The sequence below is a fragment of the Dromaius novaehollandiae genome, chromosome 5 (genome assembly GCF_036370855.1).
Source record: "Dromaius novaehollandiae isolate bDroNov1 chromosome 5, bDroNov1.hap1, whole genome shotgun sequence".
NCBI lineage: Eukaryota > Metazoa > Chordata > Aves > Casuariiformes > Dromaiidae > Dromaius > Dromaius novaehollandiae.
In genome coordinates this window covers 45,442,529-45,460,106 of record NC_088102.1, presented here as the reverse complement: position 1 = coordinate 45,460,106, position 17,578 = coordinate 45,442,529, and the positions used below count along the sequence as shown (strand labels likewise).

Below are 17,578 nucleotides of genomic sequence, written 5' to 3'. Positions count from 1 at the left end.
CCATGTACTGTAAGTTAATACTTCTCCCCATTATAGTATCTATATAGCACTGGCAGTCCTGTTACTTTGAACAAAGAAAATATTCCTTTGTGTAAAACAGTGCTCTCTCTACAGCAGGGCAGACTTGGAATTTCCATGTCCTGCCCTATGCTCCTGAAAGCCTGTGCCAGGCACACACCAGACCTAAAAGCAGCATCCAACCCCTCACCCCAAAACAAACACACACATCACAGACACCTTTTGATAAGTATTATCAACATTGTCATCAGACAACACATCAGTGCACACAAGATCCAGCAGAGGCACTTCAAGTTAAACCCAGCTGAAACATCCTTTACAGAAAAGGGGAATCACAAACATTGATTTGCAGAGCTCAGTGGAAGGCGCAATGCCCCTGGGCAAGCTAACAGCAGGGTGCAAGCCTTTCTCAATCACGCTCCAGCTGGCAGGTGGACAGGGAGACGTTTCACCAGAAATGAGGAAAAACAAAGTGTCTTGAGAGAAGGCCATACAAGAAAATCCTTTTTCCTATGTCTCCAGTTCATTTGTATTTCCTTTATCAAGCAGCATTTAAAAGTGATAGGGAGAAGAGTTCCCTGTCAAAGGTAAATCATCATTGATTAATAATTCTGAGCCTTTCAAAGGCTCTTGAACAGAGTAGGCCGTCTACCTGCTAGCTCTGGGAGAGTTGCGAGAGAAAGTTTCAAGCAAAGAGTTAGCACAGAAGAAAAGCAAAAATTACTAATAGGATGTGTCTTGATCAAAAAAACAAAGGTTTTGCTGCTTCTTCCAGCTGAAGTGAAATAAACACATAGCCTCCCTTTAAGATCCCAGAAAATACAAAGTAGGATACTATGCACTTTCCCTCTGTGTGATCAAATGCATTAGCATGTGGGCCCTGTTTTTCTTCAGTACAGGAAAGATCAAGAAAACAGGATGATGAATAATGTATAGGAGGAACACGTCCCTTTAAGATGTGTTGGCAGAGAAGTCAGGCTGGAAGAAGTAAAGCAGCATTAGTCTGTAATTATATGGCGGCCTTCAAGAAAGAGTCTGCATTTCATGGACACTCCAAAGCAGACCAGAGGTTTCTGGGATTTATAATGAACAAATACCAGTAGCATTTCAGCAAATCTGTAAAATCAAGACTAGTCCTAAGAGAGGCATAATTTTACTCTTTTAGCTAAGATGTGGATTAATTGGCAGAAGGGTGACTGAGCCCTATTCCTGTAAGAGTTAGGAGTGAGTCAGATGAGGGGAGCCTCAAGGAACTCTCAAGATTGAAAGCAGATGTGGACATCTGCTTTCCCACATGGGAAAAATTAACAATGGAATAAAGAGGGAGAAAAAATATTCTCAAAGATTAAGAAATATTCTGGAAAGAGAGCTGTAGAGATGAAGCTTAGCCTTCTGCAATCAGCAATTCCAGTGCTAGGCTGTGGACAGTAGTGAAATACATACCCAATTCAATTTGCCAAACTAGAAACCAGTCACTGCCTACAAAACACTCACTGCTTGATCCGTACACAGACACATCATCATATAGTTTCCAACTCTGAAATCTTACTCAAATAAAGATCAAACCCAACATAAACTGCTTATTTTCTTAATAATAATTATCCATAAAATAGTCGCTATAACTGTCATAAGGATGTGAAGTGACTTCTGGTAAGGTGGGGCATTGTGATTGTTGATGGAAAGAACACGACTGCTCTTCACTGATGAATTCAGGACACATCCACGGAGTACCACTCTACTGAAAAGTGTACTCCGAAAAGAGCCTAGAGAATATCTAACATTCCTCCTTGACACGCTAACTTGATTCTTTTCTGTAACTTTGCAGAAATCAATGTCTTATCCCATATACAAAACACTTGTTTGGGCCTACCTGATAGCTATTTAAACCCTGAGCTTGGTCTCCAATTCTCTAAGTGAACATAAGTAGGGAAAGCACAATGTGAAAAATGGCACACCCTAATACCAAGTCCCTTCATCTTAAATCATTCCAGCATTATTCAAAATGAGCACATGCCAATCCTCTCACCTAGAATAACCTGCAACAAGGAAAATACTGGGAGAGTACACACAATCCTTTTGGAATCTCACAAGTTATCTTCGAGCTCGAAGATATTGAGATTAAAACTAAAAATCAAGATCAAGCTGATTTGCTTGGCAGAGCAATCCAACACAAATGTAGCCTCCAAAGCATAGCCTGAGAAAATGCTTACAGTTGGGGGGATGAATAGGATTCCACAGGGCAGGGAGAGCTCACGGCTAAGTCTAGGAGCCAGAACGGATGGCATTTTCATAATAGGAAACTTCCTGTTTTGATTATATCTACATCCAAATTTCTGATAATTTATTCTCCACTTTAAAGAATGACTCCCACATTTCATATGTTAAGAGTTTCACAGCTCTCAGAATTAGTAAGCCTATTTGTGCTTTGGTACAGGGACATCATTTCATCTGCTAAACTCCAGCCATAACATTAAAAAAAAGGGGGGGGGGGGGACAACAGTGACAAGTTCTGCATCGTTCAGAGAGAAGACAAACACTGAGTATTTTCCTGTCTTTCAAGAAATCAGAAGCTCCATGGAGCAGTCAGTGTGAATGCAATGCTATTATGGAAATTCACATCTTCATTTGAAAATAACTAGGAGAAACATGATCTCTAGTGTCTAAGTCAATTGGAGTGGCATTCTATGGTGACTTCATATTCATGATAATAAATATTGACAGTTTTGTTTGTTATAGTGATAAGGAATTATTGTTTATTCTTCCAAAGGTAGAAGAGAAATAGAAGGAGGAAAGAGGGTGGTCATCAGGTCATGACAAAGAAATACTGTAGAGAAGTACTGTGAGCAGTTTCAAAAAGTGTGGAAGACGACTTTGTTCACCACTTAATTTTTAAGGTATGCATGATCAGAAGTTTAGAAAAGGCCCTGAGGTGTCAGCTTGAAAGCAGGTGCAAACCAAATCTGATCTGGAGAGATGCCTGAATGACAGTTTCAGCTGGCTACTTGAGAGCCACCTTGCCTTCAACTCTGGCAAGCAAATCTGGTGGGTGGGTGGAGGTCATTATAGTCACCCTCTTTATCTTTCTTGACCTCTTGTTTACTGAGGATTTTTCAATTGATTAGTCTCCAAATTACTTTCCATGGAAAGTCACCTATATCAGATGGAGCATCATGATTCCCAATCACATCAAGTGCACAGGCTGTACCTTCATTTGACCCCAGTACCTACAGTCAGTGATTAATTCTCCACAACTCTCATTTAGTAGTGACTACCACCACCGCAACTTGCACAGAACACGGAAGTATACTGCTCATTGATTTGTATAATCAATGTTGCTGCCTTCTAAAATAGATTCATGAGATCTTATAAAGTGAGTATTCATTCTAATTACACTGAGCTACAGAAAAAGGTTAATAGTAAAACAAAACAACCTAGATACGCTGTTCAGTTCCTCTTGTAAAATTGTCTTTATTCAGTAAGCCACTGCCTGAGTCTTACAGATTTTGTAATGTGGATGATTCACTTCAAGTGGAAGTTCAAAGTACTCTGTTGAGAGCAAAAATAGAGGTACTACCAGGAAACCACCTTTTCCTGTTACAATGCCATCTACTTAAAAGATCTGTTATACAAACAGGTGTAGCAAGATGGCCCAAACCTTATCTCCCCTGCCCAGCATGGTCAAAACCACACCAGTCTTGACTAGCTTGTTATCTTGTCTCAAAATAAATTTGCTTTAAGAATCCTCACTCAGTCTTACTATAGTATTTACTTTAGCTACTCATTTACTAGTGAAAATCTCCCTTGTCTACTAGTTTAAAATGTGTGTGGGGCAGGAAAAAATAATGGAAATTGTCCAGTCAGCTGTCACTCAAATTAACAAGTTAGATCTCATTTGGAGATTAGATAGACAGCTAAGAAGAGGAAAAGAAAAAAAAGGAAAAAAAAACCCTCTTCTCTAGTCAGCTGAAGAAGAAAGGTAATCCCGTGCTTCAAGATCCTCTTCCCCTGCTGTAGTACAGAGGTTGTTGTGAAATTCTCTGCACATTGATTTGCCTCAGGAGAAGTTAGCAGGAAAGAAAGCAAGAAAGCAAAGACTTTCAGATGGGCATCAAAAAATATACCAAAACATATACCCACTGCAAGCACACCCATTACTGATAGAGTTTTAATGCAGTTGCCTGGAAGAGTTTTAAACACTGTATAAGATAATAAGTTCGCAAAACACGCAGCAACCAGCTGAGTCAACATCAACAACACTGAAGACCGGTACACAGTTCTTCCCCCAAACATCCTTCCAAATCAGTAGGAAGAAGTTATCTGTGCTAGCCATTGTTAAGTATATTATTTAAGAACACATGCAGGTTATAAGGGAGAAAGAGGGGTCATATTAAAGCATTCAACAGGGTAACAAGCATAGAAGGGGACAAAACAGTTCAAATTCCTACTCAGAATAAGGAAAAATGAGTGCTGCTGAAGCCAAACATAGTCCCTGCTTTTGATGCTGGCTAACAGCCTGATTAAACTAAGCAGAAATTGGTCTTCTCTATACTTTCTGAAAGCTCTATTGCCCAAAGTGACTGCTTAACATGAGTGTTTGTAACAGGAGAGGAACTGAACTGTAGGAAACCGATGCACATTTCTGAAACATACTCAGGCAGCCCTTGGCTAACCTAGTGAAATCCAGCATTCACAACATAATCAGCATGTGTCCAGCTCCATTCTCCATGTACCCTGCCTGTTTTCAAAAACCTCCCTCAGGCTGGCCCTATTGGCAGTGTCCTGATGTACTTACTATTCAGTGAAGAACCTGGCAGTGCCATACTGACTAATATCTTCTCTGTTCTCCAGCAGCTGGCTCACTGCATCCTCCATGTACGTGAGGACATGTCTTTGAGCTGCAAATAAAAGACAGCAAGAGACAGAAATTAGAATACAAGGGGCCTGCAAAGCCCAGAGCCAGGCCAGGCTATCTGAGCATGCCTTTACACAGCAAGCCAACCAGCATTTGCTCTTTCAGTCAAAGAGTAGAGGTTTCATTCTCTCACATATGGATAGTAAAACTCCTGAGTTAATTCTTGCTTTTTATCCCAGCTACACAGAGTTAGTGATTAACAGTGCTAACTCTTTTTCAAATCTCCTGAGATTCTGGAAGCAAAAGAGGAAGAGAAGTGCTTGTGAGACTGCCTTTCTGGAAATGCGTATTTAAGAGGAGTTCCTGCCCTCTGTTCTGAATTGCAGTCACCTTTCCTATACAGCTTGTCAGTGCTGTATCAGTGGAGTTGTTGCAGAGTTTAAGGTGTTCCCTTCCCTCCTTACTGAAGTCAAGTGCTCTAAGGTTGTTCTGTAAAGCTTTTTTCTAAAGGTCAAATTAAAAGTACATCTGTTTCCACACAAGCATCAGTGAACGTTCTTGGAGTGGCAGGCAGGAGCAGGTTTCAATGCCAAAAGATATTCATATCGCTCAACAGTCAGTCTCAGATAACTGCCTAAACTGGACACAAGGAAGTTTCAGAAGTGGTAGATCTGCCAGTACCTAACCAAAGAACGCCACTCACCTATAAGAAGACTTCTGAGTAAAGACAGTTTGGTACTTAAACCATTTCACTGCTTCCACAGGGGACAGGCTCTATACAAGTCAAGCATTTACCAGAGAGGAAACAGTGCAGCTTTGCCACTGAGCCCCTTTGATGTTTTTGGCTAGAAACCAACTCAGAGCAACAAAGAGCCGAGTGTGGGGTGATATGCCAACTAGCAAGCAGTAGACTTTCCAAAACTACAAGTTCAACAATCAGAAGACAAGTCACAACAAACCCAGGAAAATCGTTCCTAACCTGGAAAGCACACAAACCCTGTTCCCAAAGCACACACCTCCATCTTAAACACATATGCTTCTGCACCTTTGCAAGTAGTGTCGTGTCCTAAAAAGAGCAGGAGAAAACCCTCAGGGGATACAGAAAAGGCAAAATCTGTTCTTGCTCCTTGCCAGTCTGTTCCAGACTTGGCAGCATCATCCCCTCATCAGTAACTGGCCAACCTCAGACCCACATCAGTATTCATCAAACCATTTTAATTTGTGCATAATATCCTGGTAAGCGTCAGGCCTGCACTACTTGATACACAGCATGGAAGTCCCTTTCATCTTAGTGTGGGGCAGGTGGACTTCAAGAGAGGCCCGGAAATGATTATTCCCAGTGGATACAATGATTAAAAGTTCATAGGAACACTGACTGCTATCAGGGGATTTCTCTGCCTACAACACTTTTCAGGACAATGGTAAAATTGGTTAAGCACACCCTGGAAAATACCTCGCAGCTGATAGCAAAATGGTAAGCCAAAGGTTCAAAGATATTATCTGGCAATAAAAAGATACAGGGCGTAGATTTATTTAATTATTTTAATGCAAAGAAATAAAATAAATTTATGTGAGTGATTAAAGAAAAATAGCTCTGCGCACCTGTGTCCCCTGAGGGAGGAATGAGTCGTGCAGCTCAGTCACAGTCTTCAGATAACAGCAACTGGGTAATTTCATTTCAGCCCATCTTTCCTCCTGCTTCATTATGCAGCCCATCTTGCACTCGGGAACCATCTTCCCAGCCACTCTTGAGCTGTCAGTGGTACCACATTAAGCCTGTACTAGCAAACAGGCCTCCCGTCATCTCAGTCTGCAAGAAGCGCAGTCTCAACTGCAAAGCCATTCTCTAAACTTTGTGGGGAGGTAATGGCCCCTATCAATGAAAGAAATATTTTTGTTGTATTTCACCTCTCTAGAGTCATCAACCTCTCTCCTAAAAAACTAAGGGAATAGGCAACTCTCCCACAGTGCTCCACAGCACAGTAAGACTGGCGTCTCCAACTAATACCTCTGAGTCTACTGCTGGAGATGAAATTAACTTTTGACACAGAATTTCAGGGACATCTCTGCCACAGTTAAAAGTGTACGCAAAATATATATGGATCACAGCTGAATACAGTCACTGTTATAAAAATTCAGTAACTTCCCAGAAGGATATTTTTGTTAAGCTTTTTGTTGCCTGGTCCAAGGATCCTGGCAAAGAACCTCTCTCCATATTTCCCAGAAAAGTAGGTGAGGAGAGGGGGAAGGGAAGGAGCTGGTGAGCAGAGGAGCTGAAAGAAAAACAGCACTTGCAGTCTACTTTAGAAGCCTCTCTCTTTGGCTCTTCCACTACTCTGCTGTTTTCCAGGTAGCACAGTTCACACTGCCAAACCAAATTCCAGCTCTGGCTTCCTGTTCACTTGCTGCCTGGTTCCATGGAACGGTACAAGTGGTATGTTTTATAACTGAACCAACTCTATCCTACACAAAAAATCCAGAGACTAAAATGTAATTTGCAGGCAGGTTCTACAGGCCAAAGAGGCAGAATAAAATGCCAGGAGTCTGGCTGTAGCAAAATGGTAGTTCCATAATTCATACAAATGGTACTTTCCATAACAAACACTGGAACCATATTGGAACATTACCTATTTATGCAAGCACAGAGTTATAAAGTCCATGGGGCTCCTATGTAAAATAAATAAGGTAGTTCATAGGTTTCTAAGACTGTTTCTGCCTCTTTAAAAGCTCAGGTAGATACTATTGCACGGATGTACCCATTGCTCATATTTTGGAGGTTCACTTCACAACTATAAGGCAGCAAGTCCAAATCAGAACATAAAACCCAAATGCTCATGCAACTACACTGTAACAGCTTGCTACCTCTATTTGTTTCCTCATCGATAGAATTCCAGTACGCCGCAACTTCCCCACAGAATGTATTACAATAGGTTATCTTCAGCATTGATTGATTTATTGCTTGAAAATCTCACATAATTTGAGAAAAACAGTTTTGAATTGTATGCCTCAAAACCCACCTGAGATTATTCTGTTTTTTTCCATAAAGGACCTACTGCTGCAACCTTTTCCTTCAGTCAAGGATAGCCAAATGAGGACTTCAGGTGGCACGCTGTGGGTGTCTGTGAGGTACATCCTACTAGTGGAGCAGCAATAGCATTTTGAATCTTTCCTAAGAGCTGAGACCAGAAAGTGTTATGATACTATCAAGCTTTTTGGACAAAGGGTCAGTGGCATGCTGATGAAGATTTTCTTTCTCAGCCCTTCTTGAGATGCAGAAGTTAACCCAGTCTCACTAAGCTAAAAATCTATCCCTTGGGTCTTTCATTAGTACAAGATGGCCCATGCCTTCCCCCATCTCCTTAGCCTATAGGTTTTTGTCTACCTCCCTCCTCCACTGTACAGCCTCCTTTCACCCACACCTTTTCTAGGACCAACAGAGCTACTCTGTTCTGCTCCAGTATTTTGACTGGGGAGGGAAACAGTAGGAGACAAGAAGGAACAGTGTTAGCCTGGAGAAAGAAAACAAGAATGAGCTGCTGATTCCAGCCGTTGCCTTCATGGGGTGAGGAGAATGTGCAGGTAGCAGTGGTCCACCTCTGAGAGCACAGGTACAGCAGGACAAGAAGGCACAAACTGGAATTAGGCTGGAACATACATTACTGTTCCTCACATCCCTAGTCAGAGTCTGTACTTGCTTTGTCTTTGTAACATGCCCGATCCAGGACAACATGAGAGAAAAACCAAACCTTCCATCAAATTGAATCACATACTTCACTGGGTAATACCAGATACCAAAATACCAATATGACCTCACTGATGGATATAATACTTTTTTCAGGGGGAACATTGTGTAATAGGCAATCTCATGGCTCAACATCCAATCCCATCATTAAGTAAAATCTACATCTTGTGCTTTACAGAGCATAGAAGAGCTGGATACCCACTTTTTTAGCATCTCTTTCAATACAGTCCACAAACTGTGTCTCTCTCTCAACAGAAAGAAGCATCAAATTAAGAATTAATTGCATTGTAGTTTGACAGAGTAGCAAATAGTAAGAAAGAAAGAAGGTACAACAGTCTCCAAACATACCAGATCGAGACTAGTCTACTCAAAGCTATGCAAAGGCTCTCCACCCCACTCAAAGGGAACCTTCCATGTTAACAGTTCATGCAACCCATATTTGCTAAATTCCTCCCTGAAATCCCACACAACTACCCCAAACAGTTAAGTGTCCCTGCCACACTCATTCAGCAGGTGCTACTGTTCATTGTCAGATTTAAAAACTACCAGGCAGCTTTCACAGAAAGATCTGACAGTATATGCTTACAGAGGAATCTTCTGACAGCCCAAGTCCTGGTGCTTAGTAGATTCTTATCACTAAACCACCAACAGCGACGTTACACTTACAGTCTCTGCTCAGTCAGTAATGATATGAACAACAGTGCCCCTTCGGTCAGCTCCTGCAGCACTTTCCTGAGGAGAACAGACTCTGATGGTATTGCCACTATGTTCACATGCTCACCCCTTTCCCCCCCATCCATCACATGCCCCGGGCTCAAAGTGAATTTTGGAATTAATGCACTTTTGGCTTTGAACCAAGTTCTGAGCTGAACAGTGGCTGTTCAATTCAAGCATGGCCAGACCAAGCAGTATTACATTTTCCTCCAGCTTACAAGCAAAAGGCAAATAAAAGGTTTACATCCACAGTCAAGCCACAGTCGCTATATACCTCACTACAACAGCTTAGACTTAATCACAGCTAATTCCATCTAGCCATAACTGTACCAAATCATTTTTGCATATTTATTTAAAATAGTAAAAACAATCTTTGTAGAAGCCACTGGAAGACTTGTTTCAGTCTTCTTATAAGAACAAACAATCCTGCTAATTTTGGAGTTTGGTTATAAATATTATAAGAACAAATGTTGATACTTGAAAAACCTTGAATAAAAAGCGAAGTTTAAAGCAGATAATACAATATCATGAGACAGAATATAGGCACTAAAATTCTCAAAGTCAGAAATTCAGGAGGAGGAGGGAGGGAAATATATATCACCTTTAAATAACAATGTTGCATATATGCAATGTTTTTATCACCAGCAGTGCTCAGGAATGGATAGGATTAAGACCTTATAAGTGTCATTTGCATTAATTAAATTTACTATTTGTATTAGTTACATGCCACCCACTTCAGCACATATTGGCAACACGATCATGCTAGCCACATTAATCTTTTGCATATTAGTTTCCTAGTTTTATCATTCGGGTACATCTCCCTAATGCTACATTAATAGGAAGCTTCTCTATCCAACAAGTTTGCCTTTTATGAAATACAGACAGTAAAAACTGAAGATCACTCTACCAGGACACTTCCCAAGAAATGATACCACATGTCATGCTAGAAAGGAATAGTAAACATGGGAAGGCCAGAAGATGCAACAAAACTAGCAGCAGGTGCTGCAAAAGAAAAACGAAGTGTGCTAAACCTGCTGAAGAAAGAGTATGATTGGAATAAACTGGTATAGGCTGTTAAAATACATACCAGTGCAGGCCCCCAAGCACACTTTGTTCAAAGAAGCACCAGTGGCAAGTCTTTATTTCAAAGTGGATCAGCTAGCTATGACATTGCTCAACTCTTCATAAGAGATATCTTCCTCTGGAACACCAGCTGTCTTCCAGAACAATTTGTACTGTATATACATAAAAGAGCTTTTTTGATGGCTGGTTCATTCTTGGCATAGCAGAAGGTGTTGAAAAACCAGGAGGGAGAATCCCTGAATAATGAGACCATTTTTATTATTTCCCTTCTCCTCAACTGAAGTGCTGAAAATATACAACACTTGATGCAATTAACTTTATAACTCATTTCAATTATCAGAAATTCAAGAGCATTACAAGCTCTAACGTATTTTGAATATTTGTTGTTTTTAAATCTCTAAGATAATGTAGAAAGTAATGGCTAAATACACTTTCACAGTTTATTTTAAATTGGAGTTTAACTAAAGGCACTACTGTATTACCACACACTGGAAACACACATCTATAGTAACATGAGCCCAATTTCATGCAAACACTACCAAAAAACCAATGATGCAAGAGGGAAGTGGCAAGGATGCAAAGTGCAAGAACAGAATCATGTTTACTCTGGAAGTTTTTCCAGCATTAATGGAATTTCAGGATGATTTTTCAAATCACTTCGGATATCACTAAGGAACAGACTGAACAAGAGATATAAACAAAACAATCAACCCAAAAGTTAAATTGCTGTACAGCTGTAGTTCCTTCTAGCTTGGCAAGACTCAACAGTATGATTTTCTATTAACCCTAACGATTTTTTTTTTTTGAGGGACAGAACATATAACAAAGTGCAAGCAGGCCTGGCCATACCAGAGATAACACTGCAATGTGAGATATGTACATATTCAGGGACTCATGCTAAGTGGGCATACGACCCAGCTATAAAGTATTTTGTATGCTCACAACTTCAAAACCACTTTCAACAAAAAATTTAAGAAATGTTCAGTTTAGAATTTAATCTTGAGCATAACTGAAGATTCGTGCTTCAAATAATTTATCAGCATACTAATCACAGACCATGACACTTTACTGTAGTTCAGTTTGCACATACAATATCCTGAGACTGGACACAGTCTGATTTCATTGTCCAAGCCCCGCCCCCAGCAGGCCACTCCCTACAAGATGTAGTACAGTTGCTAGAAATCACAAGTTCTCCACTACCAGCTGCTTCAAAATACCATTAGTGTTGCCCTGTTCCCTTTAGAAGGAGGCAGTAGCACCAAAACCATCTACTTTAAGCCTGCCAGAGGAATAACTTGGAAGGGAGATGGATATAATTCACATAATCCCAAATTTTTCTCTCAGGATTCTGATCATCTTTACTTACATGCTGATGAACACCATCCATCTCACAAAAAAACCCCTACTACTTTGTTTACTAAGATTGGTGGGTTTTGCTTGAAAGCATAAAAGATGTACGGGCATATAGGTTGGTGCTATATGACAAGTCAGGAGAATCCTAGCAGAAGGAGGTTTTCAAACTTGCAGAAAACATGCTTACATTGGCGTATCAGCTTTGATTGTAGCTATCAGCTTTCACAAGCACTAATAATACAGCTATATGTCAAAATACTTTATATTTGCTGTCTTAAGTGTCTGAACATTATTAACAACACTCATCCCAAAGTGAAGCAGCAGGTGGGATTTTTTTTTTGCCTTCTACCAAGTAGCAGAGTGGTATGGTTTGGAATGCAAAGAGGCAGACGTCAAATACTATCATGACTGGTATATCAGAAATAAATAAGCTAAGTAGTAATCTAATGAAGCAAATAGACAAGTAAAAATGCTTCAGTATAGAATTGTTCGAGATCCTAGCCATACTGCAGAAAGTCAAAACGTAGCCTTATCACAGTGCCCCTTGAGCATATGACTAATTATCTGAGCTTACTTTTCCAGGGGATGCTTTTTATTTTAATAGAAAGCAGAACAACTGCACATATTATCATTAACACTGGATTCACTACACACAAATATGACAGTAAAATTATGTCCAACTGCTTATTTTGGACTATGGGTATTGCAAAATTGTTGAGCTATCTTCTTATCTAAATTTATGTTATGCATCAGTAGCATTGTGAAAGTAATTCTCATTCCAGCTTGTTATAAGTGCATTAAGTATATAATCTATACTTCTACCTAGATCAGGATCAGATTTCACCTGATATCTTTTCAGTTAAGATGGTAAGTCCTGTAGTGCAACTGCTGGTTTGGGAATGAAACGTGAAGCTTTCAGTGAAAGTACTAGACTGAGTCTAAAAAGATTCAAAACTAGTATTTGTATAAGCAAACTCTCATGTACCACTGGAGAAGTCATTTATGCTCCACATTTTAGCTCCCCTATCTGTACAACAGGAGAAGGAAGAGAAAAACAGGCATTATCTTCTTTTTAGAGATGAGCTCTTTCAGCCAGAGTGCCTCACACAGACTTGTCAAATAGCCAGAACAAGGGGAGACTCAGTGTCAGCTGAGATGTCTGGGTACTAACGTAGCACATACACTGATTATTTAGTTAAAGAAAACAATTGCACTTGGACTTCCCAGCTCAGTATTTCTTAATACTGTTCAGAAGAAAAGTAAACCTTCACTGTCTGTGAAGTCTCTACACAACTGAAGTTCTCTGCTGGGAACTATTTTTGATTTTATAAGAGTGCCACTACCACAAATGTTCTTTCTACTCATTACTCCTGGGACCTCTTCTGAGGGAGACGAGGAAACAGGACCCTTGTTTCTTGCACTTAACAGCCCCATGCTTTACAGATAAGGAATTTCCTACCAGAATATTCGTGTTCTTACATGTCTTACATTGGCACAGGAAGAATAGAAAGCACATCCTGGAGTTGGGGTTGGAGAGGGGGAGAAACCAGAGGAAAATAAAAATTTAGAATTTTTCAACAAACTACTACATTTTCTATGTAACAGAAAAGGGAAAAGAAAATCTGCAATTTGAAGCTTCAGTTTATTGTTCTACTCGTGCAACTGCCTTCTAAGTGCTTTGTTGCCTGCTATAAATAACAGAGCAATCACCAGTTATTAAACCATAATGAGGAAGGCATGGATAAGAATGACTCAGATAGGCTTCATTTTGCCTACTGTAGTTCCAGTCTCATCCATCAAATGTAAAATGCATTTTCATCACTATCTCCAACTTCAAGCAGTAGATGTTGTCTATTCAGTGAAAATGCTGTTTAAAACATCCCAGTTTTAACAACTTCTTCAGAGTGGCCCTTCTGCCTATCCTCCAGAGCCTATCACCTTTCCTGTCACTAAGCATCAGCCATCTCCGTTCTTTTACCTACTGTCTCACAATCACTGTGGCATTAGATGTGCCACCCTGTTATCTATTTTCCAGGAACCCTGCTGTATCAAAAATTTGCAGTTATTTTTCATCTTCAGTAAATACTTGATCTGTTTCTCCTTGTTCCTTTCTATTTTAACTCACAACTGCTTTTATTTGTCTTAGAATGTGTTTTAAGCACATACTGGTCTTCGCATTCAAATTGGACATGGAAGAATGATCTCAAAGAGAAAAAAAATGTAACACAGCAAGTGGCAAGTAATGTTATTTTGGCCACTCATTTTATTCTTGAGTCCATTTTTGGTTTTGAGAAAGGAAAAGGGGAAAACAGATTAAGTGAAGTCTGCCCATCCCACATGAGGAAAGAGAGTGCCATTTGATTTTAGAGACTCAGAGAATACATTATGCAGCAGCCTGGGGCAACACAACTTCAGAGTGAAATTACAGAAAGTGAAACTTGTTTATCACAATTGCTTACAACCCCACATCAGATAATGGTATTAATAAGACTGAGCCACACAATAGGACAAATGGAGAGGGCTTCCCACCTAATCTGAAGAATGGCAATTTCAGAGAGCCAAGTCAATGAAGAAGATATTAAAAGACGTTATGAAATCACTAGGTTTTTTTTTTTTTTTTTTTTTTAACTGTTTTTCTGTTAATAAGACCTTTGTTTTCGGTCAACAGAATCCGTGAGCAGTTTGGTAAGTTACAAAGTCTCATAAAGAGAAAAAATATATATTCTTGGTGACATTTACAGGTAAGGAAAACATCATGTAGTGGGCGTTTTTCCGCTGCTAAACAATGAATACTGCAACTTAAACAGAAGGACAGAACAGGCTCTTACATAAGTTTTTGCTCAACCTGACATGCACATACGTCTTTTTCTGATCCCAATGCCAGAATAATTTAGAAGGTTTTAGGAGAATGAAAAGGGAATGGTAGAGCAGCATGTAGAACAGAGATAAAAGGATATCCATTTTAAGGAGGTTATTATAGCTGTCTCTACCTAGCAGCCTTGCACATCTCTTAGAAGTCTTATTGCTCAATTTCAGATTTAAATAAAACAGAAAACTGGTTATTTATTATTACACTTTAAGAATTCTTAGTCTATGCTTCCTAGATTGTTTTGAGCGATTCAATCCTTACTGCAAGTTTCACATAAGTAAAAGTTAAGCGACTTATTTCATTAAAAACAATTACATGAACCTAAAACCAAGTTGGCTCATTAAAAAATGAAGTTTAGCAAGTTTCAGCCTAGAGCAACTCTGTGGAATAGTTATGAGTCTCTCTATTAAAGCGTAGGTTGAAAATGCTGATGTAGCATAATAGAGTAACACAAAACCAAAGGGTGTATCTACATGGCACACTGTGATGCTGTTCTCAAATACCTGAACTAGCTCCAAAATTGAAATCAGTAATAACAACTTCAGGAAAGTGAGTCTCCTGAGATAATCACCCTGGACAGAGCACCAGATAAACTCTTATTTGTAGCTTGAGTTTCCTTAATGCAGAATAGCATTGCAGCTATGCAGGCATGCACAAAGTATCATAACAGTAGTCTAACAGGGAAAGCACAGAGGGATTACACTCCAAGAGGAATTAGATTACTCTTTTGCTTAAATGTCTTCTTCCGCCGTCACTATGTATCATGATAATGCACTTGGAAAGAGCAGTCACATCCATACTTGTTCATAGTTTTGCTAGGCTAAACAAACTAAGGTCTTTAGCCTCCCCCTTGCAAGGCAGGTTTTACATCTCCTGGAAGCTAGCAATGTTTCTCTACACTTGTTCCATTTTGACTTACCGCAGATGGCAAAATGATGGTGGAACAAGTAGCACAAACCAATCCATACCAATTCTTTTACTTTTTTGGAATGAAAAAGCCACAGTGAATTATGTATATCTTTATAAAACCTATTTCCAAACAGCCTGCTGGTCCTAGAAGGCTATGGCTGAAGAGTTTCACTTTAAAAATGTTAACATGAACATGTTCCAAAGGCTTATTACTTATAATTCATCTTGTCTTTAGCAGTTAAATTAAACAATATTGACTTCATTCCATCACAATTATTTTCAGTTAACCGAGTAACTCCAAAACAATTTGTTCCTTACTTTACTGGAGCACCAAGCAGTAACACGAACCGCGTTAGAGGCCGTTTAAAAAGAAACGGTCCATTAAGGAGCCGTTGCTCCAGAAGTCAAAAAAAAAAAAATCTCCATGTTACATGACACAAGGAGATCTGTAGGAAACACTATCAATACTATATTTCAGGAGAAAAGCTGACATTCAAACCACCTCGCAACGTAAGACCAGCTGCAGCTCTGATGTGGAGGAAGGAGCGTAAAAATGAGGTTGCCCAGCGGGAGGTGAGAGCAAGGCAGGAGATGAAACGCAACGGGCTAACTCAGGTTACAGCCTGCCTCGCTGCCCCGCAGCAGCGCTACGCGTACAGAGACCCCAGCTCAGGCCCCGAGGGCGGCTCTGCCCTCCCGGCGCGGCCCGCCGCTGCGGCGCTCACCCGCCCGCCACCCGGCCCCGCAGCCCTCCCCACGCCCCTCCGAGCTGCCCCGGCCCGGCCTGGCCCGGCCCGGCCCGCTCCTCACCCAGGTACTCGGGCCCCGGCAGCGAGAGCCGCTCGGGGCTCAGCATCCTCCCGCCGCCTCCGCTCCCCTCCCGGCTTCCGTCCGTTTCCAAGGCGCCCGACGCTCCCGCCGCGCATAAGGCCGAGTGCTGCTCGTCCGCTCGCCCCGGCTGGGAACACGCGCCCGCGCCACCAACGTTCCGGGACGAAAGTCTCCCGAGCGGGGTGATGAGCCGAGCCGGGCCCGGCCCGGCCTCTCCCCTGGCCCCGGCTCGCCCCGGGCCCGGCACCCCCAGGCGGCCTCCCGCAGCCTGGGGGTAAGTGCAGGCCCGGGCCCGGGAGGTCAGGTGTGACCTTGTGGGGAGGGTCTCCAGAGAAGCGAGCGAACATGGCGGCCTGGCCGGGGGCGGGGTAGGGGCCTCGAGGCAACATGGCGTCCTGGCCGCGAGGCGGGGGCTGTGGGACAGCATGCTGGCCTGGCTGGGGGGCAGGGGCTGTGGGGTGACATGGCACTACAGGGACAAGAGACACACAGAGCAAGAAGAGCTGGTGAAGCTGAAGAGCTACAATGGCATGAGGACAAAGGTGTAAATAACCTTTCTGGTTAAATTTAGGTTGAAAATCAGAAGGTGCCTAATACCAGAGGGGTGTTGGAAACTCTGGAACAACAACTGTGAGGGAAAGAGCCTGGTTTGAAGGTGAATGAGTTAATGAAGGACCTTGTGTAGCAGCCTTGCCCTGGAAAGCAGGGACTGACCAGGGCCACCAGTTCAATCCTTCTGTCTGCACTGTTCCTCCACACCTGCACCCCTTTTTCCCAACCCTAGTGCTCCCGAGAGGGGACTATGGGCAGCACCAGGAATTGCATGTTGTTCACAGGAAAGTAGAAATGAGCAGGGGAGCCCTGAACTACAGGCTATTTCTGCTCATTGGGAATGGCCTGGGTTCCTGGGGATCAGAGAGGCCTCTGTTCTTGAGGCTGGAAGCAGCCCTGCTGGGCTCACCTTCTCTAGAAGCTGAAGGGGCCCAAGTTCCCAAAGGAATGCAGTTTCTTGCAGCACCATTAGAAAAAGCCCAGCCCAGGCTGCAATCCCAGGAGTTGAAAAAGGAAGGACTGAGGAAGGGTTGTCAATGTTTTTACTGTCAAATGCAAAAGAACAGGAATTAAATAAACTACTTATGCATGGATATAACCTGCCTTTATTGCACTAGAGGAAAGAGCAGACTGTCACTGTTGGCAGCTCAACCTT

General features: G+C 41.6%; 1 protein-coding gene across 2 annotated transcripts in view; it reads right to left on the bottom strand.

Annotated features, from left to right (window-relative positions):
• CSTPP1 (centriolar satellite-associated tubulin polyglutamylase complex regulator 1) overlaps positions 1-16,701 on the bottom strand; it is an 85,634-nt gene extending 68,933 nt beyond the window's left edge. The window contains exons 1-2 of one of the 2 annotated variants that reach the window (XM_026093274.2): positions 16,351-16,470; positions 4,811-4,913 (exon numbers count right to left, since the gene is read on the bottom strand). In XM_026093274.2, coding sequence (XP_025949059.1) covers positions 4,811-4,913; positions 16,351-16,396 — 149 coding nt within the window. In that variant the 5' untranslated portion in view covers positions 16,397-16,470. Of the gene's footprint in view, positions 1-4,810; positions 4,914-16,350 lie in introns of both variants that reach the window. The other variant, XM_026093275.2, reaches the window with a different exon arrangement.
• Positions 16,702-17,578: the final 877 nt, after the last annotated feature.